At 50.6% G+C, this 25,022-nt stretch overlaps 11 protein-coding genes across 11 annotated transcripts; 4 read left to right on the top strand and 7 right to left on the bottom strand.

Moving 5' to 3' along the window:
* Positions 1-1,450: 1,450 nt before the first annotated feature.
* On the top strand, positions 1,451-3,032 carry AUEXF2481DRAFT_28683 (uncharacterized protein; the record flags this gene model as incomplete). The annotated part of the gene is made up of 3 exons (XM_013489028.1): positions 1,451-1,811; positions 1,863-2,228; positions 2,281-3,032. 3 exons carry the CDS (start codon positions 1,451-1,453, stop codon positions 3,030-3,032), a joined length of 1,479 nt encoding a protein of 492 aa, XP_013344482.1.
* A 285-nt stretch (positions 3,033-3,317) lies between these two features.
* Positions 3,318-6,849, top strand: AUEXF2481DRAFT_39039 (uncharacterized protein). Its single transcript, XM_013489088.1, has one exon. The coding sequence runs from the start codon at positions 3,529-3,531 to the stop codon at positions 6,580-6,582; it is 3,054 nt and encodes a 1,017-aa protein (XP_013344542.1). The 5' UTR covers positions 3,318-3,528; the 3' UTR covers positions 6,583-6,849.
* Positions 6,850-7,306: 457 nt separating this feature from the next.
* Positions 7,307-8,039, bottom strand: AUEXF2481DRAFT_4225 (uncharacterized protein; the record flags this gene model as incomplete). Its single annotated transcript, XM_013488943.1, has 2 exons — positions 7,307-7,735; positions 7,785-8,039. 2 exons carry the CDS (start codon positions 8,037-8,039, stop codon positions 7,307-7,309), a joined length of 684 nt encoding a protein of 227 aa, XP_013344397.1.
* Positions 8,040-8,077: 38 nt separating this feature from the next.
* AUEXF2481DRAFT_39037 (uncharacterized protein) lies at positions 8,078-8,855 on the bottom strand. The gene has a single exon (XM_013489087.1). The coding sequence runs from the start codon at positions 8,590-8,592 to the stop codon at positions 8,290-8,292; it is 303 nt and encodes a 100-aa protein (XP_013344541.1). The 5' UTR covers positions 8,593-8,855; the 3' UTR covers positions 8,078-8,289.
* A 493-nt stretch (positions 8,856-9,348) lies between these two features.
* AUEXF2481DRAFT_39036 (uncharacterized protein) lies at positions 9,349-10,659 on the bottom strand. The gene is made up of 2 exons (XM_013489086.1): positions 10,446-10,659; positions 9,349-10,394 (listed from the first exon to the last, which is right to left on the bottom strand). Exons 1-2 carry the CDS (start codon positions 10,527-10,529, stop codon positions 9,486-9,488), a joined length of 993 nt encoding a protein of 330 aa, XP_013344540.1. The 5' UTR covers positions 10,530-10,659; the 3' UTR covers positions 9,349-9,485.
* A 24-nt stretch (positions 10,660-10,683) lies between these two features.
* Positions 10,684-11,886, bottom strand: AUEXF2481DRAFT_39035 (uncharacterized protein). The gene is made up of 3 exons (XM_013489085.1): positions 11,528-11,886; positions 11,357-11,467; positions 10,684-11,303 (listed from the first exon to the last, which is right to left on the bottom strand). Exons 1-3 carry the CDS (start codon positions 11,843-11,845, stop codon positions 10,842-10,844), a joined length of 891 nt encoding a protein of 296 aa, XP_013344539.1. The 5' UTR covers positions 11,846-11,886; the 3' UTR covers positions 10,684-10,841.
* Positions 11,887-11,997: 111 nt separating this feature from the next.
* Positions 11,998-14,597, bottom strand: AUEXF2481DRAFT_39034 (uncharacterized protein). The gene has a single exon (XM_013489084.1). The coding sequence runs from the start codon at positions 14,516-14,518 to the stop codon at positions 12,296-12,298; it is 2,223 nt and encodes a 740-aa protein (XP_013344538.1). The 5' UTR covers positions 14,519-14,597; the 3' UTR covers positions 11,998-12,295.
* A 185-nt stretch (positions 14,598-14,782) lies between these two features.
* Positions 14,783-18,195, top strand: AUEXF2481DRAFT_28677 (uncharacterized protein; the record flags this gene model as incomplete). The annotated part of the gene is made up of 3 exons (XM_013489027.1): positions 14,783-14,788; positions 14,844-17,690; positions 17,740-18,195. 3 exons carry the CDS (start codon positions 14,783-14,785, stop codon positions 18,193-18,195), a joined length of 3,309 nt encoding a protein of 1,102 aa, XP_013344481.1.
* A 795-nt stretch (positions 18,196-18,990) lies between these two features.
* Positions 18,991-21,441, top strand: AUEXF2481DRAFT_28676 (uncharacterized protein; the record flags this gene model as incomplete). The annotated part of the gene is made up of 3 exons (XM_013489026.1): positions 18,991-19,636; positions 19,697-20,664; positions 20,752-21,441. 3 exons carry the CDS (start codon positions 18,991-18,993, stop codon positions 21,439-21,441), a joined length of 2,304 nt encoding a protein of 767 aa, XP_013344480.1.
* Positions 21,442-22,003: 562 nt separating this feature from the next.
* Positions 22,004-22,868, bottom strand: AUEXF2481DRAFT_654453 (uncharacterized protein). Its single transcript, XM_013489250.1, has one exon. It carries the CDS (start codon positions 22,649-22,651, stop codon positions 22,328-22,330), a length of 324 nt encoding a protein of 107 aa, XP_013344704.1. The 5' UTR covers positions 22,652-22,868; the 3' UTR covers positions 22,004-22,327.
* Positions 22,869-23,085: 217 nt separating this feature from the next.
* AUEXF2481DRAFT_54396 (uncharacterized protein) lies at positions 23,086-24,455 on the bottom strand (the record flags this gene model as incomplete). The annotated part of the gene is made up of 2 exons (XM_013489181.2): positions 23,086-23,439; positions 23,511-24,455. Coding segments are annotated over 2 exons (1,299 nt in total), but the record flags the coding sequence as incomplete, so codon positions are not given.
* Between the last annotated feature and the right edge of the window lie 567 nt (positions 24,456-25,022).

Here is a 25,022-nt window from a genome sequence, read left to right as displayed (position 1 = left end):
GGTCTGTGCTTACTTCCCGCACTTCCCCTCAGTGCTTCTTGTCACAGCGCTTCCACCATCAACACCAACACATCGTCACCTTCGATCATTCATCATCATCGTCGTCTGCACACACCCCTTCATATCCATACTCCATCTCCAACCAAATCGCATCACAAACACCCAAGTTACTTTGCGAGCTCCGGCTTTTCCTTGCCTCGGCTCTGAATTTGCGCGCATCGTGTCCGGGCGGCGCGCGTGGTTCTCTGACGAGGCCGGGTTCTCTGCAAGACCGCAGTAGCTCCCCTTTGGAGGTCTTCGCCTTGCTGTGCGCGATCCGGCTTTTCCTTGCCCGCTCTGAATATGTGCGCGTCGCGCTCAGCGTGGCATGTGCGGTTTCTTTGACGGGTCGGGTTCTCTGCAAGACCGCAGCTCGGTATTCCTCCTTTCCCTGCCACCTTCTCCTCTGTCTTTCCTTTGGCTGCGTAAGTCCTTGCTTTACCTTGCCTCGGCGGGATACGCAGCAATGCCCTACTCATCGCAAGGCCTGGTGACTAGGGTCCCCTGCGAGAAGTAGGCTCACGTCAGAGGTCGGCTTCATATAAGGCTGCGGGTTCTCTCTACACACTCTTCTTCTTTACTGCGTGAGCGTCGATTTTTCATTACCTCTTCTTTGAGCACGCTTCAGCGCTCTGCACGCTACAATGTTTCGTCCACCAGGGCGACTCGGCGTGCAGGCTCATTGTTCGAGGGAAGGTCATCTCGCAAGCTGCAGTCTTTTCGATTCCCCCTCCCCATCTTGTTCTCTCCCATCTTGTATATATTCTTTCCTCTCTGCACCCTCACCTTCACCCTCATGTTCACCTTCACTTTCACCTTCACATACTGTACTATTAGCTATGGAGCCAGGGCTGCTTCTCACAAAGCCCGGGTGGGTGGGATCTCGTACCTTTCGTGGTACGGGGGTTTTACCTCAATCTACTTCTTCTAACTCCTATGCCGTGCTTCTGCCTCTCACTCAAAGTCGTGCGAGCATCTTGCCCTCTTATGTCACTCTGCACCACGACCTTAAGACTGACACCTTCTTGTAAGCTATAGAGTTTCCAGGTGACAATGTCATAGTAGTGGTCAAGCGAAAGAGGTTTCAATAAAGTGCAGTGGGTTTTACCCCCGACTTTACCTACCGAGCGGCCGGGTATGACGGCACGGTAGAAACAATCAGCTACTCAGATTTCGCCGCAGCCGCTTCGGCAGTACCTACTCGAAGGAATACTTTTTACTGATGGTGGAATGAGGGGGTAATAGTTCGAACGGCAAAGCGACTTTCTTCTACTGCTACTTCTCAGTCGCGCTTCTCTGTGTCCTCATCTTTTATCACACGAACATATCGACGCGACAAACATTTACCGATCCCATACCTCTTGTTCTTGGCGAAAACAAAAAGCTGGGGCTGGCTATTCAATACATCGTCATGCATCAAAACCACACACGACACACGGATTCTACGCGAGCGACGAACGAGGAATACGATGACTCGTCTGTTTCATCAGCTACAGATGCCGAGAAAGAGATTATCGCGGCCAACGCGCTGAATGAAGGAGCCACACAACCATACGAGGAACCACCCATTACCGAGGCACAGCAACAAGAGCAAGGACAATATGCAGATGGAAGGGATGGAGCTGGTCTTGAGAAACAAGTCACGAGGAGATCTATACGATCGGGCAAAGCGGTGTCGGTGAATAATATTGCTGCCATACCCAATGGTGGCACGACGGCTTGGTTGCAGGTTCTTGGAGCCTTCTTCCTGTTCTTCAACTCATGGGGCATTAGTAAGAGAATGGCATCCATCGAGGGTGGTATAGTATGCTAACTCACCGTAGTCAACACTTTTGGTGCATACCAGACATATTACCAGTCTGGCATTCTTTCATCATCCTCACCCTCGGACATTTCCTGGATTGGATCAGTGCAAGCCTTCTTGCTCATGCTGATCGGAGCATTGACAGGACCTATCTATGATGCTGGATACTTCAGAGCTTTGCTGAGTGTCGGCTCTTTCGCCGTCGTGTTTGGCTTCATGATGCTATCGCTTGCTAGGACATACTGGCAGGTCATTCTTGCCCAAGGTATTTGCGTTGGTCTTGGTGCCGGATGCTTGTTCGTGCCCTCAGTCGCTATCCTCAGTACATACTTCAGCACCAAGATTGCCACTGCCATGGGTGTCGCTGCCGCTGGCAGTAGTTTGGGTAAGACTTGTCTCTGTCTTATCTCAGGGGCTCCAAGCTAACATTGCACTAGGCGGAGTCATCTACCCTATCGTCTTCTACCGTCTCGAACCGCGTATTGGGTTTCCCTGGGCTACTCGTGTCATTGGCTTTATCGCCTTCGCGACCCTGATCGTTGCCAACTCGGTCATGAAAGTGCGTGTTCTTCCGGCTGCTCGCCGAGCCGTCTTCGATCTGAAAGCCTTCACCGAGCTACCGTACCTGTTCTTCGTCCTGGGCGGCTTCCTGACTTTCATGGGCTTGTACGCGCCTTTCTTCTACATTGAGAGCTACGGCATCACGTACAACATCACTTCTGAGAGTCTGGGCTTCTACACGTTGTCAATCATCAACTCGGCATCAGTATTCGGTCGCATTGTGCCAAACTTGATTGCGGATCGTACTGGACCTATGAATATGATTGTGCCTTGCTGCATCATCTCAGGAGTCATCGCTCTGTGCCTCATCCCTGTACGCAGTGAGGCCGGTCTCATCGTGGAGTGTCTACTCTACGGCTTCTTCTCTGGAGCGTTGGTGTCACTGCCTCCTACTGTATTCGTCTCGCTCTCGCCTAACCGAGGACTCATCGGCACACGCATGGGACAGGGGTTCAGCATCATCTCTATCGGATTACTGCTGGGCACACCAATTTGTGGATGGATCTTGGACGGCAGTGGATTTACTTATGTCTGGGTGTTTGCCGGAGTCTTGGTTCTCGGAGGTGGAAGTCTTATGGCCTTGAGTAGAGTACTCAAGGCAGGACCAAAGCTTGTGCAGAGAGTGTAGGCTGGGTCTGGAAGGAGCTTACAGTCCATTATTTTACCCTTCTTGCATAGCATTACACAATATACCCAGATGTACACATGTTCCAGTGCGACCAGCGTTCTTTCATTACTGCATGCAGAAGAGCGTGATCGATTTCCAATGTGTTAGTTTCCAGAAGCAACTGAAGGTGAATGGTGGGTAAAAGGGTCCAGCTCCGGGTTTGAGACAGATTGGCACATGGCAATTGCCGAGGATTTGGCGGTGCGGAGGGTTTGATGCGGCGTCTTTGTATACCATCGACAGCACACAACGACGACGATCATCAAGCAGCGCATCCTTCACACGCCATCGCGTATACTGGAGTCGAGTGACTGGGTCACTGGAATATCCCTCAAACCTCCGCAATACGCCCTGCACACCTCATCGCCGCTCCACTTCCACGCGACCACACAGTGACATCACGGGCTCACGGTGTTGACCACTCGTCCGCATGTCCGACGTTCAGCGATAAAGGAGCATGCCAGGTCGCATCGTCATGGACAGTCATGCTGCACCACACACCAACGGATTAAAGACCGACTTGCCCACCATGGCCGACACTGCTCCCGCCCAACACAACGCCCTGTCAATCGGTTATAGCAATGGCACAATCAAAGAGGAGGATGAGCTCTTGCCACCAGAGCTAGAACACTGGGCCCACACATATGTTCCCATGGGCAAATTGCTAGAGCGCATGGCACAACAATGTTACTTTGAACTGGGAGATCTCGTGGAGCAGATGGCCGACTTGAACATTGCCGCGCCCCAGACAAATGGCGCATCAACTTCTGCTCCGGACGTGTCAAAAGTAAGCGTCGACAAGAAGTTGCGACTCATGAACTTTGCGAATACACAACAGGCTCGTTTCATCAAGGCCTTGGTCTTGTCCGACTGGGCGCGTAACATGGGAGACATGGACAAGTTGATCGAGTTGCGCATGTGGCTGACACAACAAGATGAAGCCACATCACTCGTCGCCAACTCTATAGTCAACATGAAAACCAACATGGTTGCCGCCAAAATGCCGAATCCAAACATTGAAGGGGCTCTGGAACTTTTGTCCACATCCAAAGCGCCATGGCTACCAGATCTCGGCTACATTGCGCCAAAACCTCTGTCCGCGCAGAAACTGCTAAAGACGCTTCGAGACATGAATTTCGTCCTTTCCGTACGACTGAACCTGCATGAACAATTACCTTCACATTTCTGCAACTACTCGATAGCGAACGGTCGTGCCACTTTCGTTGTGCCGGATGAGTTTGAGCTTGATCTGGCTGTTACCGATGAAGACACGACTTCACCTTTCTACTTTATTGACATCCGATTCCTCTTTTCCGATGCGCCCCCTCTACCAGACGGTTACGCTCGTCAAAGTCTAGAAGGCAAAGTCAATCAAATCCTGCAGCTGGAAGGTCTGTCTGCGGCTTACGAATTTCTCCACGGATTCGTCTTGACACACAAAATCTCTTTGCTGCGACGACAGGCCTTCGAATTGTCGCGCACAAGATGGACCGAGTGCTTACACGTTGAGCCTATACACCGATCACTTGTCGTGCAATACTGGACTGGCCAACCCGGAGGAAAGAGCTGGATAGAAGTCGGCATCGTGAAGGGTAGTAATGGGCAAAGTTCAGAGCGAGCACATACACCCGCGCGGCTGAACATCCGCTGGTTCAGAGCAGGAAAGGAGGTTCCCGATGTACGTTTCGACATCGATGCGGCAAACCCTTCGATGGAACAGATATTGAACCAGGTCACTGCTGCGCACATGACGCTTCGTCTTGGTACCGTTCGAGACCAGATTGTCGCCATCTCACCTCCGAACTCAGCGCTAGCCATCGACTTGAACGTATCGTCGACGGATCCAAACGCCTGCGCACTATCTACGAAGCTTGGTCAGCACGGTTCTGAGACGATCTTACGGATCATCCCTGTCAATGGCAACATCTCAATCTCACCTGTTTCGTCCGCTTCGATAGATGTGGAGAGAAGATTGAATGCCGATCCGTCAATAGACGCTGCGCAGATTGTTACATATCTCAACTGCAAACTTGTCCAAGACCAAATCACGCGTCAAGCCGTTCAAGCAGGCTGGCTTCTCATGCCTACGGATAAACAGGCTGACACCAATAAAGTCTTCCAAGAACAGATCGTTCGCCGTACAACATTTACTCGCCATGGCTGGGGCGAAGATTGGGCGATCTGTCTAACAATAAGTCTTCAAGGAGTCAAATGGTGGATCGTCCACTTGACTTACACCTCACCAACCTCTCGCATAATCACCACAGCAGAAACCCTGGCAATCCCCTCAACGACAAAACTCTTCGACCGCCAAACAGTTATGCTCATCGAATCTCGCGCTGTAGCACAAGTCTCTCTCTCAAACATTTCCTCACAACTCCGTGCTCAAAATATCAGCCATGAAATTCGCCATGTTGCTGCTTCCGCGTCCGCTCAGGCCAACACTTCTTCATCACCACTTTCATCTTCTACCACAACTGCTGTCATTGGTATGAAATTCGAAGATGTCATGCAACCGTCTTCTCCTGTAGAGCGCAAAACCTGGATACCCTGGTGTGGAAGTACAATGGTCTTGACACATCACGGTGTTGATGAAACAGCAAAAGATACCGTCAAAGTTATACATGTGCTTAAAACCACTTTGACACCACAAACAGCAGAGACACTATCACCACTCATCAACAAGCCAGTCCAAGATATCAGTTTCAGTCCCAATGGCATCTTGGCCCTCGCACTCCCCACCCATTTCGGCGTCGATTTACTCCAACTCATAAAAACGAAACTATCAGCTGTAGAACGCCTAGCTTCTTGTCTCTCAGCTCTGAAGTCTCGAAACTTTGCAGTTGAAAAAGCGACTATGCAAGGTTTGGTTTTCGTGTACTCTTCTCCTTCTGCTCCGTTTACTCTAAAAGCCGGAATCGCATTTACAAACCAAGGCATACACTTGCGCTTCCCAGCAGCCCACGATAACGAAACCCCTCACCGCCGTATCCTCCCCCTATTGCAGAAATTACTAGAAACACCTGTTTCTTGCACTTCTCCACTCCAAGAAAGCGCAAGATTTGAAAATTTACTAAATCTTTTGCATGCTACTACACCGCTTTTCTCCGCGTTTACAAGGATTGAAAACAAGGATAGCAGTGGGAAGCAATGTAAAGCGTTTTCGAGGAGTTTGGTACAGCATCGTTTGGTTTACTCGGAACCACTGCATCCTATGGTTCTGGAAATTGAGTTTCGTCGTAAAGAGGGCAAGGATTTTTGGAGTGTGACGTTGGTCAAAAACACTCCAGATTCAGCGGAGAAGAAGGAGAAATCTTTGGATTTGCTGGCTAAGGCATGGCAAGGCAAAGATCTACCAGGTGTCAAGGGGTTTAGAAGTGGTATCATTGCTGATGTGGATGCTATCGGAAAGATCTTAATAGCCATTGATGAAGTGGTTAGAGGAGAGGAGCCAAGGGTTGGAAATGGCAATGGAAATGGCGATGGACAAGATATCGTGGTGCTGGATTAAGAAGAAACCGGTACAATGCCATGGATTGCGAGGGGGTTTGAAGCTGAGTTCACAGGGGTACCCAGAGAGCAGGTTGAAAAGCGGGAAAGAATGGGGAATAATGACGAATAAGGTGGTTTTCCAGACCACCCCTCTTTCTATATCCAACATTCGGACAGAAGAGCCCTTTTGTAGTAAAGAAAGTCGGTTGGCTATACACAACTGCAGTAATGTAGTAAGAGAGAAACGAAAGATATCATCTCCATTCACAGGTAGACACATGCGGGAAACATGTCAAAAGAATCGCGTCTTTTCGGATTTGTTTCAATTCGAACGTGACATGAAACGTATCTATCACTGCATACAATAATGGCACCATTTACTTCTTCGTATGCGGAGTCTTCCTAGGTAGGATACAATAAAAATAGTTCTATAATGCGGTAGGTACTGTACAGTCAGCGCCGGAAGGAATTCTAGAGATGTCCCGTGCGAAAGCCTCCAGTTGATCTCTGCTTCGAGAATTCAAGTCCCGACTGCTCAAGATTGATCCACCTCATTCACCGCCGTTTCCCTATGCAGGCATCTTTCGCTCGTACTTTTCCAAGTCGCTATCTCATACGCTTTCAAGTAACTTCGGGTTTCTCGGATGTCCTCGTACTTTAAGAGAACGGAATGATCTTCATTCCTTAGCCAATCCATGAGACGATCCCTGGCTTGTCGGATACCACGGTTATAGTCAGAAGCGTCAATCGAGCCAAGCGCGAGGCTGTTCCGAAGCATTCTGGCCCGCGACCAGATATTCTCCCCAAGCCCAAGCAGGGTCGAATTTCAGAACCCCGTCCTCTATGTCTCGCACTCTACTCTTGATAAATTCGATACATTCTCTCAATCTTCTCATCGATTCGGCTACACGACTCATCTCGTGCATCACGCTGTGTAGTCTCCGGATCTGACCATCGCGTTCGGTGCACGAATTTTCAGGCGTCGGGGCTGCCCCGTACATCGTCTCTGTGGATTCACGGACCTGCTTCTCATTATCCTCGGTATCGACACGTGAACGTTTGGGCTCTGGAGAACTGGTAATCGAAGGTCCAGGATCTATGTCTGTGGCGCCGGAGGCAGGGTGGTCGAGATCCTCTTCCAACCCTCTTTTAAGATCTGCGTTGGCAAAAGGCTGGATCGTTGTCAGAGCAAAGGTACACGATCTCGGCGTCATTCTGTACAGATCCAAGCTCGACAGATTTGCCGGAGTTTTCAGATCGTGATGAGGTAGACAAAATCTCGTCGATACTGTGCATGCTGGATGAACTCTGGTGTGACATGGCATCTTTTTCGAACCGTCGGCTGGAAGATGGTCCTGATGGTCCTGAAGGTCCTGGTGGTCCTGATGGTCCTGAGATGGCCGATGGTTTTACATTACTAGCCACATTGCGCTGAGTCGACACAGGATTGTATCTAGAGTTTCTCGTGCCTGTCATCGTATCTGACCAGTAAACCACAGACGCGGTCAGTGGTCGGGCGCTAGAAAAGTTGAGAAAAGAAGGGTTGGTATCTCGAAACTCTGGAGCCTTAGAATTGCTGATCATTGACTAACTCAAGGCTACCGATGCTGTGGTTCGATGGAAATGTCTGCTCCCGTCGTTGAGGGATACTCGTTTGCTGTATAAGGTGATGCTTCCGAAAACGGTAAGGCTGCTGTTTCGTCGCGTTACACACACAAACTCTTTTCTAATGACTTGCACGCTGTCGAACGGACAAAGTCAGTGATGAAACGTTACGCACAACAATACTTCCAAGAATTGAGAGCTTGTGGGAAAGTGTTTGCGTAAAAACATTGTCCGTGGCCGAGAACATGCTCGTTGACAAATGGTGGGCTTCGCTGGAAATGGTGGAGATCAGATCGTCTTTCGTGGTCATATTTTCCTGCCGGGTAGAATTGGCATATTCGAGCGGCAGAGTGAGCACTTGGAAAGAGAAAAGGAGAGACCACGCACCTACATGTGTAGAGCTAGGAGCTCCAGACGTCAACATGCTTCTAAACAAGAGGCTTGGACGGAATTTGTTAGAGGAGCCAATGTGTTCGAAGGCGTAATACCACGAGACCTTCTGCACCGAGATGTGTAGAGCCAAAATCGCAACCAGATATTAACATCCTCTCAAAGCAAGAGAAGACTCACAGAAACCCGTCAGTGGTGCCAGCATACCCAAAGACATAGTCTCCGAGTCGTGAAAGCGCCTGCTGAAATCTCCAGTTAGGAATTGATTCTAGCAAAACGAACAATGACAAGAAATTCCGAATCAGTCATATACAGATCTAGCTAAATCTCGTGGCATTAGCGGTAAAAAGGGGCTCGAGAACTCCAGATGATGTTGTTGGAGTGAACTGATGGCGATTATAAGCTAAAAGTAGGTCTGGGGCCTTTTCGCGCCTTCTAGTGGGACGAGACGAAAGCGGGTTTGATGCAGTGTTGACAGATTACGTCGAGGCGACAAGCAACAAGTAACAAGCAACAAGACCTTTCGTAGAAGCTGCGTGAGCTTCTTGGAAGGAGCGACTAAGCCTGCACCATCTACGTGTAGCATCAGTCGAGATGCTGATAGCATCGCCTTCTGAACATTCGAGTGCTTCAAATTCCCAGCTGAGGGGACAACGAGCGCATATCCTCGCTGGACGAGTGGAGAGTGGACTTTACAATTGCAACAGATGTGAAATCTGGGCTGAAGTCGAGAAAGTGGAGATGTGATCATTATGTAAAAGCAAACATGCCTCGATCAACAAGAGAAAACCCCCAATACAACAGAGAAGAAATAAACGTGCAATCCCATCAAAAAACGCTTTCCAAACACAAACCCACAATACCCCAGTATCAAATTCAATACAACAACCTTGCCTGCTCCATCACAAACACACTACTCCTCCATTCTCACTGTTTCAATTTCGCCAATTCCTCCCTGACGCTGCCCCCGCTAGCCCTCCACCAAACATCTCCACCCCACCTAACAACCCTCTCCGCCGCATCCAGCGGTCCGTCAACAGCAGGTCTGACATCGAGGTAGAAAACCGGTTCTCCAGTCTCTTCAGGCGGCCCCGAGTAATAATCAATAACATATCTTTTTTCCCTTTCCGTGCCATCTGGATGCACTCTGCGAACAAACCAATCGTGTCGATCAAAAGGTGGTTCGGTTTCGTATTTGGATGGGTATAGCCAGCCCATTACTTGAAGCATGCGGGCTTTTGGTGTCAATTCCGAGGGACGGCCCATGAAGCGGACGAGACTTGGATCCTTGGTCTCGGTGTTGGCGGCCATGGCGTCTTTTCTCGCTAGCATGTCTGCCATGAGGGAAGCGTTTTCTTCGCCTTTGCTGCACACTTGCCAGCCTCGTGATAATCCTGCAGAGAACCTCTTCTCCCACTCGACGATTTCATTCCAAGCTCCTTCGTTTAGGAAATTGTGGACAGAGACCATGGCTTCTACGTGTTCGGCTGGTGTATCCGTGTATCCCTTGCGCAACATGGCATTGTACATTTGTTGAGGCGAAGGGTATTCCCAAGTTCCTTGGCCGTCGCCGCGGGGGATTGTGCTGTTCTCGCGGTCTAGAGGGAGGTCGACGGTTTGTTCGGTGTGGTCGCGTTGGTTGGAGAGGTTCTTGGGCATGTAGTTGAGAGGGTTGAGCTTTGAGATGTAGGAGGGTGAGCCGGCGGAAGGCTCTTTGGTGTCTGTGGTGGGTGGCACGTAGGGGCATGCGCTTGCTGAGTCTGCGGGCTTTGTGACAATGGAAGGTGGTGGTGCTGAAGGAACCTCGCCGGCGGGCTTGTGCATGGGACATCCTGGCTGTGAGATTGTTAGATGGTGTTTAAATCGTCGTTGACTGAAGGTGCATACCGGAGGTGTGGCGCTCGCATTGGCAGGCATGGGGTGGGGAGCCACAGGTGCGGCGGCTGGCGAATCTGCCCAGAACCAACCCATTGTGACTGATTATACGTGTATGAAGTGGATATCGAGTAGATGAGAGGCTGTGAGCAAGGCGAAACGAGATACAAGACGGCGGCGAAAAAAAGTTGAATGACGATGGATAAATAAGAAGCTCGGGAGTCTTCGGCCGCCGTTGCTGACCTGAAGCCTCGAGCTTGACTCGTGTAGACAATCTAGATCTTCACAATCATCTTATCTAATCTTATCACTCCGATCTGGGACATGTAGCATATCTTCGTGAATACGTTTTGGCTAGCACTTGAACAAGCTATCCTTCAGACTCATCGATCTAGTACATCTCACTGTCTATGCACCCGCTTTGAGGTTGGTAGCAAGAGTACCAGTACCTCTGCTGGAGAAGATGGCCATGATGCCAAAGCCAACGTAGAATAGAGCCAAAGGGTATGCAACCAATCCTCGCATCCCAGTCATTCTTCCAACTGCGCAGAACATGGCACTGCTGCTGTATGTGCACCAAGAGATTGCGAGACTGGTCATGATGTAGCCGAACAGGCCATCTAGAGGGAGTCCAACGCCGACGAAAGAGGTCAGCACAAGAGGCAGAAGGCAGTATCCGAGCACCGAAGCGGAACGCCAGTAGGTCAATGTTGCCGAGAAGTGACCACCGTGTGCAGACGAGGCATCCTGTTGTTGAGCAGATGCGTCGGCGGGTGAGAGGGGTGGTGACATGAGCGACAGGATCCAGTGGAGTGCGATGCTGCCCATAGCTGCAAGTCCATAGATGTAACCAAAGTGAAGCTTGCCAGACTGGTGAAGAAAGTTAGCCATGCTCCCGCATATGACCTTGTGAAGCGACTCACCAAGAGTAGAAAGAAGCCAAACATGACGAAGAAGAGGATGGGTCCTGCCAGATCAGAGTCGTCCATGATGTGTTGGTCAATCCTCGCCAGAGGGTTCAAGACGGTAAGAGTCTACCGCAGCGCATCGCATCAGTATTCCACATCTCCCCCTCACAGGCGGGTCCATCTCACCTTTGTCTTGATATGCCCAAAGTTGACGCCCAGCTCTTCCAGCAACGGCGGCTCTCCTGGGTATCCCTCAGTGCCAAACGCAGCCAACCACCCCATCGTCAAACCCCCTTGTTCACCCATCCTTCCAGAGACAGCACCCTGGCCGCCAAAGCCCGCGCCATAACTAGACGGGTATGCTGATGTCTGCGCTCCGCTGTTGAAAGCCTGGAAGGGTGTCGACGTGCCAGACACGGGTTGATTCGAGTACGACGAAGGGTAGAATTGTAGATTTTGCGCATTGCCATAGGGCTGTTGCTGTTGAGGGTTGTAGTACGCCATTGCGACAGACTGTTGTCGTGGTGTCGTGTCACTTGTGCTGGGGAGGTCTTGGACTCCTGCTTCGCTTTCCTAAAGCTGTTCTGTTGTTGGCTGTTGCCAAGACCCCGCAACTGTCTGCGTCACTTTCGTCAAAACACGTCGCTTGGAATACCCTGGCTTCTTGATTGCATGTCTATTCGGAGAGGTACATAGCTTCACATGGCTACTCGTTGACAAATGGTCATCTTCGAGTGACTGGTTTAATCTCCGAGGCTTGCGAATATACTCGAATCAATCGGATGGTTCGTCGAAGGCACTTGTAAAATCCCGGTGTGCTCTGAAGCATGAAGCTGGACGTGGCTCACTCAACATCCAATGCTCGAACCAAGGCTTGAGCAAGACACGAAATCGAAATTCCTATGGTTCAAGGACCGGATGTCGTTGTGTACACTGCACAAGTCTATCGACTATCTACTCTTCCTCGTCATCGCTATCACCCATGACAATCTCTGGTACCACAAACTCATCGTCATCACTATCATCGGCAACAGCCTGGGGCTCGATAGACTTTTGTCTCTTGTCAGCAGCTTTGGGCTCATCTTCTTCGCGCTGTCTCTTGAATCTCTGGGCTTCATTTGAGTCTCCTCCGACCACCAACTCGATGGCTTCTCCATCGCTTCCTTTCGTTGCGCCACCCGATGCTTCGTCAGCTGTCAGCTGTTCTTGTACGTATTCATTGAGTGCCCAGTTGACAGATTCCTGCGCTTTAGGAGCATCCTTGCTTTCCGATGCGACAGCGGACGATACAGCCGGGCGTGATGTCTCTCCAGCAATCTCCTCTGCCTCGACTTGCTCTTCCTCCTCATCAGAAGCCGACTCCTCGTCCTCATCCATGTCGTCAGCTTCGGCTTCAGCATTGGTGGCCTTACGACCAGTCTGGAGAATGGGCATTCTTGGTCTGAGGAGGACCTCGACCGCAGGATCGGTAGGATATTCACGAGCGAGAAGAGGCAAAAGACTATTACCCTTGCGAGCTGCCTTGGCTGTGGATGTGTGGTTGAAAGTGCTCGCCATGACCGCATCCTTGTGGCGAATGAGCACAGCCGTGCGGTCCATAGTCGCGCGCAGTGAAATAGGACAGTGTTCCGCAGGGAGCTGTCCGACCAGAGTAGGAAGCAAGTCCCAGGCTGCTGACTTCAAGCCAGCAAGTTCGGTCTTTGCTGAAGGCTTGGTGGAAGCCTGTTTGAGGAAAGTATCGGCGTTCATGGTAGACTGTTGCTTGTTGCCATTGCTGTTCTGGGGATCCTTTTCCTCAATGGTCGGCAGCAGGTCTTCACAGCATGCGATGATGTACTTCTTTAGAGCTGCAATGGTCTCCTTGTTAAGTGATTGGCCCGAGATATCCAGGATCTTTTTTCCGACAACGTAAGTTGCAGTCCTGACCTCAACATTGGCCGAAGAAGCGTGGAAGATCCACATGACCTGGTCAAGGAAAGATTGTAGAGCTGGTGTGATGGCGTTACCGTAGCGGTCCAGGATAACAGACAGGACCTCGATACATGCGACATGAAGCTGGGGCAGGATCTCAGTCAAGGCATCACGCTCTTCTCTTGCAGCATCACGCTTGAAGCGAATGGTGCTCTTGGTGGAGCTTGTTGAGATAGTATTGGACATCAATCTCGTAAGCAGATCTGACACGGCGCCGATTGAGCCAACAACAGAAGCAGACGTAGCAGATGCAAAGTAGGCGGCAAGCAAGCGAAGATGGTTCATCAAACCTTGATGACCAGGGGTGATAAATTGAGCCACAGGGCCGTCTGCAGGCGTGGTAGCATCTTGAGCCTTGGAGTAGAGGTCGGACAGGACGTTCTTGTTGACAAAGTTAGTACCGGTCACGGACTGCCAGTCCTCGTCGATGCTCATGAATGTCCTATCGGCCGTGGCATGAGCGTTGTGAAGAGTAGCGACAAGGCTAGACTCCCACTTGTCACTGGCACCATTCTTGGGTTCACATTGGTGAAGAAGAACCGAGATCCGGGAAGCGAGGTCCACGATGTGATCACCGGAGGCCCTGTTGTCAAAGACGACAGTCAGGAGCTTTGCAACAGCATCCTGGTGTTGACGGAAGATGGTGGGGTGGCGAGGGAGAAGTTGAGAAAAGCACTCCAGAGTAGCCTTGATTTCCTGAGGGATAGGCTGACGCGAAGAGAGGTTGTTAAGACAAGTGGACACAAATGTCGGGAGGGAAGGGGTAGTAATTTCTCTGATCAGAGTGGGAAACTCCCATGTAAGCATAAAAATGCGGGTCAGAGTGACGATGGTCAGACATCTCAGGAGAGGAGGATCAGGCTTCTTCAACATGATGAGCAGACCACGGACCCAGCCAATGGACTTCTTGAGGGTCTCCCAGCCACCAGCTTCGATAGCAGCCTTGATCAGAACAACAGCAGCCCAGCGACCCTCGACATAGCGATCAGCAAGCAGAGAGGTGATTTGAGTATTGAATCGGTGAAGAGCAATTGCGGTATCCGAGTCCTTTTGGTTGGCCAAGTCAGGTTGGGTGAAGATGTCCTTGCAAGAAAGCAGAGATTGAGCAGTGAGAGCGGCGATTTGGGGAAGGTCAGCTTTGGACGCGTTCGAGATGCGGAAAGACGCAGCTCTCAGCAACGAGATGGAAGTTGCCTGAGGAGCCATGATTGATTATGCTACGTCCAGTAAGATCCGGAATATGTTGTTGGCCCGGTAGAAAAGAACAATGTTTAGACCTTTTGACAGATTTCTTGGGCAAACAATATTTTCTGAACAAAAACTGGGGAAACAGCTGCGGGAAGCGTTTCACGGAAGGGCACGGACCCGAAGCGGGAGTCAGTCGGGGGTTCGTGGATCCGAATGACGGAGCATCGTGTTTGGATAATTGTTTGTGGTCACCTCCATGACTTGACATAGACGACTTCAGCCATGAGTGTGAGTCTGATCGATTATGGACAAGAGAAATGATGGCTGATGATTCGATGCGCAGGTGTCAGAAAGCGACAAGGCTCAACGCTACATCGCCAGCCTCAATGCCGCCCGTCTGAACGGCACCTGGGCCGATGTGCCCGAGCTGGTGCGCAAGGTCGACAAACACGCGCCGCATCGCAAATGCCTGACTCTGGCTGCCGCCGCAGAGGTTCAGACCGCGACTTCGTCTAATCGCCGTCCGGGGACACAAACATCAGCTGCTTCACACACTAGTCTCCTCGATCAGACCCCCAAGCTCGTCCAGGCCGTCGAGAGCGAACGCACCCTACTTGAAGATGCCTTCCAAGCAAATGTCGCCCTTCATGAGATTTACTTCCTTCGCGCCGAGTGGTCCGCAGTACTTGGTGGTCTCGAAGACGACGCGGGGTCGATAGTTGCTCCTTTCGCAAACTCGCCTTCAGATCTCAAACCAAACACCCGTCTGGCCTTGATCAAGAGCTGCTACTTCTTGGGTGTCGCCAAGGAACAGAACGTCTCGCTGGATAGTGCTCTACTTGTATACAGCCAAGCTCTGCCAGCAATCGATCAGGCTCCCGTGAATCTGGCTGCCTACCTGGAATACCGCACATGGGCTGCTCGTTTGCTTGGTCGTATTTGTTCCCTTCAGTCGGAGCAAGGCCACACTTCGACTCTCGCCAATGCAAATGCTGCTTTGATCTCGTACAGAGCGTGGGCCCGTATCTGGACTGGCGACACGCCATCCAGGACCACCGCCCCCAGCTACTCTCTCGGTCCTCACGATGTCTCTAATAAGGACGTTTGGGCCTTGTATTACAACTTTCTCTCATTCGTTCTTGCTTCAGACCTGATCTATACCTCTTCGAACGAGTCACCCTTGACTATTCCTGATTCGGAATACCTTTCCAGCGACCTGGCCAAGGCGAGACTGCGACAAAGAACTGAGCTGAAACAGGTCGAATCTGCCTACGAAAGCTTACTGTTGTACAAGACCAAGTTCCCTCAAGCAAGTCAGTCTAATCAGGAAGTCGAACTTTGGGCGAACTCGGTCATCTCAAACTGGTCAATTCTGTGCGGTCCGAAATGGCGAGAAATCGATCTGGGCGAAGGTGGCAAGGCCGCTGTCGGTCGCAGTACTCTGGACATCCTCTATCGTGCCGCAACAAAAACCTTTCACTCTACGATAATCCTGCGCCACCTCTTCGTGGTCCACGCTTCCCTGGCAGAATTCGATCTTGCAGTCAAGGCTTTCGACTCGTACACCGATATTACCAGCAGGGCAAAGTCGAGAGCCGAGAAGACCGGCCACAACGAACCAGGGCTGGATAGTGATGATCTTGTTGTTTTGACTGCCGCTCAGGCTATTGGCGTATTGTGCAGATATGGCTCACAAGCAGAGGGCGAAAAGGCTATCGATGTTGCCAAGAAACTCTCCGATTGGCTTAAACAACCTCGTCCAACTTCTTCCATGACCGTCGCTAGGAAAGACGAAGATGGCCGTCAACCAGATAAGGCTGCTACTGACGCTGAGGCTGCTACAGGTGCCCTACTCTCAACTGAGTCTTCTGTAGCTGCCTATCGTGCTATTGGTGAAAGCCAAGCAAACTTTGCCAGACTCACTCACGACCCATCACAACGGGCAGAGTTCAGAGAGAAGGCCATCAAGTCTCTGCGAAAAGCTGCAGAGTTGTCACCTGGTGGTAATCTGGATCCGGAGACTGCTCTCCTGCTGGGTACAGTCCTCGCTGAAAATCGTCAACTATTGCCTGCAACGCAAATCGTCAAGTTCGCTCTGGCGTCCTCAGCAAAAGAGGACGACAATAGAAGTGTCGCTGACATGTCGCACATGATTCCTCTATACCATCTCATGGCGCTCTTACTGACTGCTCGAGGCGACTACGACCATGCTGTAGAATTCTGTGATGTCGCCTTCGAGCAGTTCGGCGGAGCAGACATAATGTTCGGTGAAACTGAGGGCGATGTCCTAATCCAACGTATGGAAGACTCCGAGAAGGAAGGCCTACTGCAGCTTCGCCTAACACAATTGGCTCTTACTGAGATGTTGGACGATCCAGAGACTGCAGCCGACGCGGGATCTCAAGTGCTCGCACTTTACCACAAACTTTTTGGTAAATCGGGCAGTAGCGTGGCAGCTCCCCTGGAAGATACCATTGTCCCTTCCGCGGCATCTTTTGTCGCACCGTCACTCAAGACACAAGGCACTTTCAAGAGCGTCAGTGGTAGTATACTGAGAAGGAACAAATCAACACGAAGAGGGGCAGAAGGACCAACGCGAGACAACGGCGTTCCTCCAGTTCCGACTGTGAACAATGATATCTCTATGACGGCGAACACAACAAATACGACTAATGGTGAAGACGTCTTGCACGAGAAGCATCGTCACAAGTTGCATTTACCCCACCACCCTCTCAAACATCTTCACCATCATAATCATGGGGCGGATCCCGAAAAGAGTGCTTTGGCTCAGGAGCAAGCCCCAGCTGTGCCGCAAAAAGACACTTCTGATCAGAGTCAGCAACTACCTGCGGCATCACATCACGCAGAACAGCGCTCGTTGCAAGATAAACGTCTCCCAACACCCATTACCCTGTTTTCCTCCGCAGCACCCCGTCCCCGCTATCCTCATACAAAAAAAAGGCAGCATACAACGTCTTTACTCATCGAGGTCTGGCTTCAAATTGCAGGACAATATACCCGCGGAGAATTCTTCGAAGATGCAGAAGGTGCGATTCACGAAGCTCAAAAGCTTGCAGAAGAATTCCAACTGGCTGTCGCACGAGAAGATTCATCCGCTCACGCATTCAACGAAAGAGGTTGGGGAGGGGGTCTCAGTGCGAACAGATTGTGGGCTGACGTCTGGGCTGAGGTATGTGCCTCCCATTCTGTACTTTTGTCATCACACTAACGACTTATAGCGCGGATCTTTGTCCGCAGCAAAAAATTACCCCCACGAAGCTCTCGCCGCCTACGAAAGAGCATTGTCCCACTACCCTGACCACCCTGCCGCAATCGTCGGCATCAGCACAATTCTCCTTGACATCTACGCCGAAGTCATTCCCGCCGAGATACCCCTCTCAAACTCCATCACGACTCCCGTAACTCCCACACCCGCAAAAACACTCCCCACAGACCCTACACCCTCTGTAGCGCTACAGACTAGATTAGCAGCCAGAGATCGAGCCTACTTCTTACTTACATCGTTGACGAAGACTGGCGAGGGCTGGGATGATAGTGAGGCTTGGAGTCTACTCGCTCGAGCCCACGAGGCTAGTGGACAGGTTGAGAGAGCGAGGGAAGCCTTGTGGTTCTTGGTTGAGCTTGAGGATGGAAGACCGTTAAGGCCTTGGAATGTCGTTAGTAGTGCGCTTTAGAGTGGTACGGAAAGTGTACATAGACCCGTGTCGGAGTTGGGCATCTAATAATGGATACGTCAGTGCAGGAGATATCTCCCTTAGTTTATGCGTGTATCTATGGATCTCGGCGCATATAGGTCTTGGCACTTGCATCTGATTGACGATTCGTCCTCTGAGGCTCCTGCCTCCGGATCCGTCAATCCGAGGCGGCATCTCCGGGACTATGATGGCAGGAACGAATGCCGAGAAGACCCGCCCTGCCTTCGTTTCTCAGGTTTCGGCAACTTGACGTCTTTGCGCTTGTTGTCCGAGCCACGTGGCCCCGAGAAGCCACTGGATGGAATGAGTGACCCCCACCTAATAATAGCTGACTTCATTCAATATCTTGTATAAGAACATTGCCTCGGTAGCCCCAGACTGCCTCCGTCACGTCGTAATCGCGAGGGCTCCCCTTGGCATTTTCCGAAGCGCGATATTACGGTCTGTGGCTACCGAGGCAATAATAACAACAGAATCAAATTCTGAACCTCGAGTATTCCACCATTTGAAGACGTGCGACAGTCCGATACACGATTGGACGGTGCTATTACCGTTTGAAATGACTGCGGCTGGCTCAGTCTTGTACTGGTTTGCAGCTGCTTCCCTCCCACTCTATCTGCTTGCAACAAGGCTGAGTCAGCCACCATGCATGCGTTGGCACTGCCTCGCCCCCCTCTCGATAGCTATCATGAGAAAGATGCGTTGTCTTTTCCATATCTCATTGTCAAGTTCTCCTCGCTCAAAATACGTGTTACCATATCACGACGGTAAAATATGGCATCTCGAGGATTTCCAGGGAAAAATCGCGCCTCATCTAGCGCTGTCGACGGAGCGTCCTCCGGTGCGCTTGAGACCGACGACTATGGATCTCTGGACCATCAGATCGACTCGAATCTATCTGATCAGGATGTTATTCAGATCTTTCAAGCTTCTTTTGAGGCAGGAGATAGATCGGCGTGTGAAAAGCTTCTCTTCGAAAAGGCTGAAGCCATCACTGGAATGGATAGCCCATATCAGTGGATACAAGATCTCTCGACCCTCGAACTGAGACGGCCAGAAGTTTTGGATCTCATGTATGAGGCGCAGCGGGAAAGTCCTTGGATCCACTATAAAGATTCATCTCTCGGGGTGACGACCATACCCATAACAGACCGGTCTTCGAATCTCTTGGTATTGCCTGAGCGCACGCCATCAAAGTCCGAAGTCGAACGGACTATAGCAGGTGTATGCGGCCTTGGTGGAAAAATTCCCCATAGCTTTGGTGGTGATATTCTGGGGTATGACGTGGTTGTCCTTTCCGATGTGCAAAGAGCCAAGATATCATACGGAAAGATCGGTACCGAATTCGTGGCTCGAAACATCGAACTTCAAGGTGTTTCTGTAAGATGTAACGGTGCTTTGGAACGTCTCCAAACTCTCTGTACGTGGCTCGCAATACATAAAGTCGGCCGCGGTAATTTTATCATACTCGCAATCACAGACGATCATGAGCTCGAGGTACAAGCTCGTCCGATACCTTTCATCCTCGTAGAAGACTTGTTGACGAGTATGCGAGAAATGGATCTGGGTCCCCATCACCACGTCACATATCCTGAAATAAGAGCTGCCGAGGCTGCTGCTACCAACGTGCTGAGACTGGTCTGTCCTTCACACTTCGACAATCACTCATACACTGAACTGAGTGACATCCTCGATCTTTGCGCTCTGGCCGTACAACTACTCTGCGTTGCCATTCTATCATTCGGCCAAGCTCATGTCGGGAAGATCGATCCGTTCTTCTTGGAACATCCACTCACGCAAATATCACTTCTTGGTGCTCATGGTTCTTGTGCAGGTTCTCTATCGATCTCACTCCAAATGATCGAATTGAGCTGTGCAGGAGACATGGTACAATCTCCAGTCATGGCATTCACTACTGGAGACAACTCTTCACAGACGAGTTACGACATCCTTATAAAGCCTTATGACCTCCTGACTTTGTGGGGTCCGGGGTCCCTCATACCGTGCATTACAACAATGGGCAGATCGTGGGTGCAAGGGATTGTGATGAAAGGAGGCATCGTGTACCAGCCATCTGCCGACTCTACCATGCTACATTGGGAGCCTGGTACAGCAGACGACGCACGAAAGGGGGTTCTGTTCCGACATGATTTGGAAATGGCGGTCAGACTTGGTGGCTTCGACAAGATCAACACTCAATGTCCTGGTGTTCCGGATCCTTACAATGCAGTACCTACGATGAATATCCGTAGTATCATCGAAGAGCTCGGTACATGGCCCGAGAAATGGGAAGTGCGGGAAAGGCAGGTCGGCGTCCAAGGCGGACAGTTCTTGAACGCAACGCTGAACGCGACTTATATCAAGTCTGACTCTTGCACGCGCAAAAAAAGAGCGCTCCAGCGACTCGATCTGAGGGCACTGGAAAAGCCCTGGGGTATTCTCATTAGTGTGTGTACAGGACTGGCCCACAGAGTCGCACTGCGTGAAGTGGTGGCCGAGGTCATCACAATGATGATGGAAGCATGAATGGAAAAGTCAGCGGATTGGAAAGCCTTGATGTCAATTGGAGATGGGGTGCTCGAGGAACTACGCAACCCCAACTTTCTTGCATGGATCGATGTATTGCGCCCTGAACAGTACGAAGCACTTACTCGTATTGTCACTCACGTGCTTCGAAAGCTATACTGGACTGGTATGAACGACGAGAATGAGCTCATCGCTGCATGTCCTACCATCGACGATCCTGACGGTTGCATTCACATCCCCATGGACGCCTGCAAGGCATTCGCAAGCATTCTGGAAGACACAGAGAGGTCTGCAACTTTCGCTTGCCTGACTACCAAGTGTTTCGAAATGCTTTCGTACAAGTGTCAAACATCACTCAAACCAAAATGGCAAAGGCAAATCCCCGCATTGGTTACCACCGTCTGTCAGTACCGATGGCTAGGAGCGAACCAGTGGGAGAAGATGTCTGGAAGTGACTTGCAGGATGATTGCTCCTATTGGATGGGTTCATCTTCAGACACGCGAAGACTGACTGCCGAAGTACTAAGCCCTCAATCGCCAACCAAACTGAGGTTCTCGAACGGACCGACAAATTGGCGCTACATGCGCAGAGCTTGGGAGCGTTACGAGAAAATCAGACAAGTTCAGCTTGTGCAACTTCGTGAGAGGACTACAATGACGGAAGATTCTGCGACGGAAGTGATCATTCTTGGCGAGTAGAAGCCCTAGTTTAGATGAAAGATGCAGACTTAGTGTCAGGAGGGATGAAAGTGCCAGGCGATGCTGAAGAAGAGGCGCTGTTCACTCGAGCCAAGAGTTTGTAGCGATTCAAGCAAACCATCCGATGCCTCGATCTCGTATCGTTTTTCTCGAATGGAAAACTCCATGACAACCTCGAGCATTAAATGCGGTGCTAACGACTACATAAGAAATGCTAGCTGCACAAAATGGGTGTGAGTAAACTAGACTTTGCCGGCGATGAGCCAAATCGATGGCCAAGGAAAGTCCCATAGAGCTTGATGGTGATGAGTGTAGTATGCCACTAAGATCCACCGGGTAAGGTAGGCATGCCGACTAATCGTGCCTCTCATTTGGGTATCTCCTGATATCCTGTTCCATGGACCTTGAGAGCCAGATCGATAGCCTGTCTCAAGAGTACGGATGCCGAGACAGTTCGTCTCTGTGACTCTATGACAAACGCGAGATCAGCCATGCTTCTTAGCTTGTCTGGATGTCCCTCGCGTAGGGTCTTCCCCCTTCCTTCTATCACTAGTTTCAGTAGATTTCCTGACTCCCGCCAACGCTCGTGATCACTGTAAATGACCCGCAAGGTCACTCACGCTATCCAAAGTCCTTGGATGTTCTTCGCCATGCACGCTTTTCTGCGCTTTTATGACTGAGGACAACAGATCTCCCGCCTTGTTCCACCGTTCCTGATTTATATATCTCGTTGCAAGGATCTGCATACTAAATAGCGTATCCGGATGTTCTTCGCCGAGCACGATCTTTCGCGCTTCTATGACTGAGGAAAACAGATCTTCTGCCTCCCTCCACCGTTGTTGATCACAATATATGCATGCAAGCGTATTCATACTGGAAAGCGTACCTAGTACTGGACAGCGGAATTCATCGCGTCCTTGTCGCGACGGTATTCCCGTGGATCGAACCTGAGAAGATTTCTCTGTGACTTTTCGCTTCTCTTAAAAAAGTCCAGATACCGTTCAATTGAAAATTTCGGTCCTCGTTGTTTCATGTATGCGGCTGCCCGGGAGATGGCGAGAGGCATGAACTCGAGTACAGTCACAAGCAATTTTGCAATTTCGTAATCACTCTGGGGTCCGAGTTTGTTATGTAGTAGGTTCAGCGCGCTCTGTTGACCCATAGGCTCAATCATGAGGATGTCGGCGTCGTCTACCAATCTCTCTGCCATATCTTCTTATCGTGTTGTGATCAGAATTAGCCAGTTGCCGTTCCGTTGATCTTCAAGCCAAGCATGGAACAGCTCATAGATATCCGCCTTCGGATCGTTGCGTTCAGAAATGTTGGGCGGATCAAGAGCTGCTCGAGTGCTTTGCAGTGCGTTTGGTCGTCGCTGACTCTATAGGCAAGCTTGAGTATCTTGGTCGTTGTTAAAGCGTGGTGTAATGACTTCCTTGGCTTCTTGCTGACCGCATCTTCCCCACCCCTCCTGACGAACCCCACCTCGCTTCGAGATTGATCAGTCTAGGCCCAACTTCTGTTTATATCGCTGCTGGTGTTGGGATATACCCCACATATGGATGTCTGCCCAAGCTCTTCTGGCATCGTCCTGGACAATGCCTCCTTCTCACTACAGTCATACCATACCGTAATCACATCCTCCCATCACAACATAACCACGCCAACACCCCCTCCATCCGCCATATTCGCCCGCCCTGCCTCATCAACACCATTCCCCACCTTCCCAGTCCTCCAATTAAAGAGATAGAAATGCAAATACGAAGTCCCAGGTTCGAATTTCTGCTGTGTCAGGAAAAGAGGGTTATCCATTATCGTTAGGGCGTTGAAGACGTGGTGGTTGGAGATTTTTGCTAGGATCAGGAGATCGTGGATTAGGGACTGGATGTGTGTAGCTTGAAGGTCTGCAGAAGTTGGGGTTGGGTGTGGAGAGATGGCGTAGTAGTAGAGGTATGCTGTTCGTATTGTTTCGTTTGTGGACGCAGAGCGGAGGACGGTTGACTGGGGGCCAGTTAGCATGAGCACTCGTATTGATACCACCCTTCTAGAGAAGCTAAACAAGCGTTTCTTACTTCGAGCAAATAATAGGACATGAAGTCTGTGATCTTGCCATTCACCTCGACGACAAAACTCGAAACGATGTTTTTCGAAGCTTCCGAGCAAAAATGATGCAGAACTTCCTGCTCCGTCCACTGCTGTCTCAGACTGTGCTTGCTCGAATACGCGTTCAACAACTCACAAACCCTAGCCAAATCTTCCCCTTCCATCTTCCTCAACCCTTTCGTCGCAGTCTTCTTCTCAAGTCTATACTTGACACTTTGCCGCAGAGCCGTAGATCCTCGCGGCAAATGTGAAAACCCAGTCTTGTAAAGATGATCCCAATCCAACGTCCTGTGATAATACCGACAACTAGCCACAGGAGCTGGCAACACAGTCCCAGCAGTGTAAAGCGCTTGATAAACACACTTTGCATAACATCTCCTCGTAATCTCTTTGATAAGCACCGGGGCCAGTCTTTTCCCACGTAACTTTTGATGTATAGTGAGGAAATTGATTTCGACAGCTTTGATAACATTTTCGCGTACTCCAAGCGTTATAGGCACACCGGCGACAAAAGCGACTAATTTACCTGTCTTGCCGTTTTTGGATGTTGTGCGGACGCCTATGTGCCAGTCTTTTGACCAGCCGGGTGAGCGAAGTGCCCAGGCTAGGAAATCGGTGGAGTAATTGAGACGGAAAGAGCCATCGTCATCTTCTACGTAGTGGTTGTAGAGTAGGTTTTGCAGTTCCAGGAGTTCAGAAGGTTCATTGACGTCGATTTCGCACCATTCGAAGCCTTGGATTAAAGGCTCTGGAGGAGCTTTTGCCAGTTCTTGACATGAGGCGATGGGGAGGATTGCGCCGTCGGGATGTGAGTTTGCAGGAGCAGCGTTTTCGGTTGAAAGGCTCAGGTCGTCTAATCGGGGCACTGGCTGGGTGTTCCAGAATCTGTAGTCCTGGGGATTTTTGCCATCTTTGTTGCGAGATGTTGGGACAAGCTTTGCTTTTTGTAATGATGTGGACTCATCGGCAGGAGGTGAAAGAACATCCCGCTCTCCTGTGCCAGCTTCACGATGGGTCTCCTGGCTGTCTTTGTCCGACATTTTCAGTCAGAAACCAGTGAACTAGTAGGTTGTCAGAAGTAACCAGCCAACACACGTTTCGAAACTTCACGCTGCAAAGTTGGATGATACCGCGAGATAGAAGATATCCTCGAAGTGCGCTCGTCTTCGACCTTGGCGAGAAGAAGCACCCCTTATGTGTCAGTTCACGCAAGACTTGCTTGCGATACAGGCATACGTGGCAGCGGACACTCGCAAGCCACAAAGGCGATGGGAAGCTGAACTATACGCACGTAACGTTAGTCGTCCGTGCTCCCAGATTTTCTGTCTGGTCTAGTATAAGGCTTCGATAGCACAAACTCTAAATGATTGGACACTGGACATCACATCGTATGGGATTTTGAAACGTAGGAACTCGACTTGGCTCGTTGTATCATCTTATGCAGAGTTGGATGGTGACATGAATATAGGAGACTGACGATG

Source organism: Aureobasidium subglaciale, assembly GCF_000721755.1.
Source record: "Aureobasidium subglaciale EXF-2481 unplaced genomic scaffold scaffold_8, whole genome shotgun sequence".
NCBI lineage: Eukaryota > Fungi > Ascomycota > Dothideomycetes > Dothideales > Saccotheciaceae > Aureobasidium > Aureobasidium subglaciale.
The sequence above is the reverse complement of the archived record's forward strand: the minus strand, read 5'-3'. Positions and strand labels throughout refer to the sequence as shown.

What these genes read in the sequence shown, in the direction of transcription:
- AUEXF2481DRAFT_39036 (XM_013489086.1), bottom strand. Translation starts at nt 10,529, where the DNA reads ATGGGTTGGTTCTGGGCAGATTCGCCAGCCGCCGCACCTGTGGCTCCC. An exon ending in ATGCGAGCGCCACACCTCCG is followed by an intron (nt 10,395 to 10,445) that starts GTATGCACCTTC and finishes ACAATCTCACAG; the next exon opens with CCAGGATGTCCCATGCACAA.
- AUEXF2481DRAFT_39039 (XM_013489088.1), top strand. Translation starts at nt 3,529, where the DNA reads ATGCCAGGTCGCATCGTCATGGACAGTCATGCTGCACCACACACCAAC.
- AUEXF2481DRAFT_39037 (XM_013489087.1), bottom strand. Translation starts at nt 8,592, where the DNA reads ATGTTGACGTCTGGAGCTCCTAGCTCTACACATGTAGGTGCGTGGTCT.
- AUEXF2481DRAFT_39034 (XM_013489084.1), bottom strand. Translation starts at nt 14,518, where the DNA reads ATGGCTCCTCAGGCAACTTCCATCTCGTTGCTGAGAGCTGCGTCTTTC.
- AUEXF2481DRAFT_39035 (XM_013489085.1), bottom strand. Translation starts at nt 11,845, where the DNA reads ATGGCGTACTACAACCCTCAACAGCAACAGCCCTATGGCAATGCGCAA. An exon ending in TTGGGCATATCAAGACAAAG is followed by an intron (nt 11,468 to 11,527) that starts GTGAGATGGACC and finishes GCGCTGCGGTAG; the next exon opens with ACTCTTACCGTCTTGAACCC. An exon ending in TTGGCTTCTTTCTACTCTTG is followed by an intron (nt 11,304 to 11,356) that starts GTGAGTCGCTTC and finishes TTTCTTCACCAG; the next exon opens with TCTGGCAAGCTTCACTTTGG.
- AUEXF2481DRAFT_654453 (XM_013489250.1), bottom strand. Translation starts at nt 22,651, where the DNA reads ATGGCAGAGAGATTGGTAGACGACGCCGACATCCTCATGATTGAGCCT.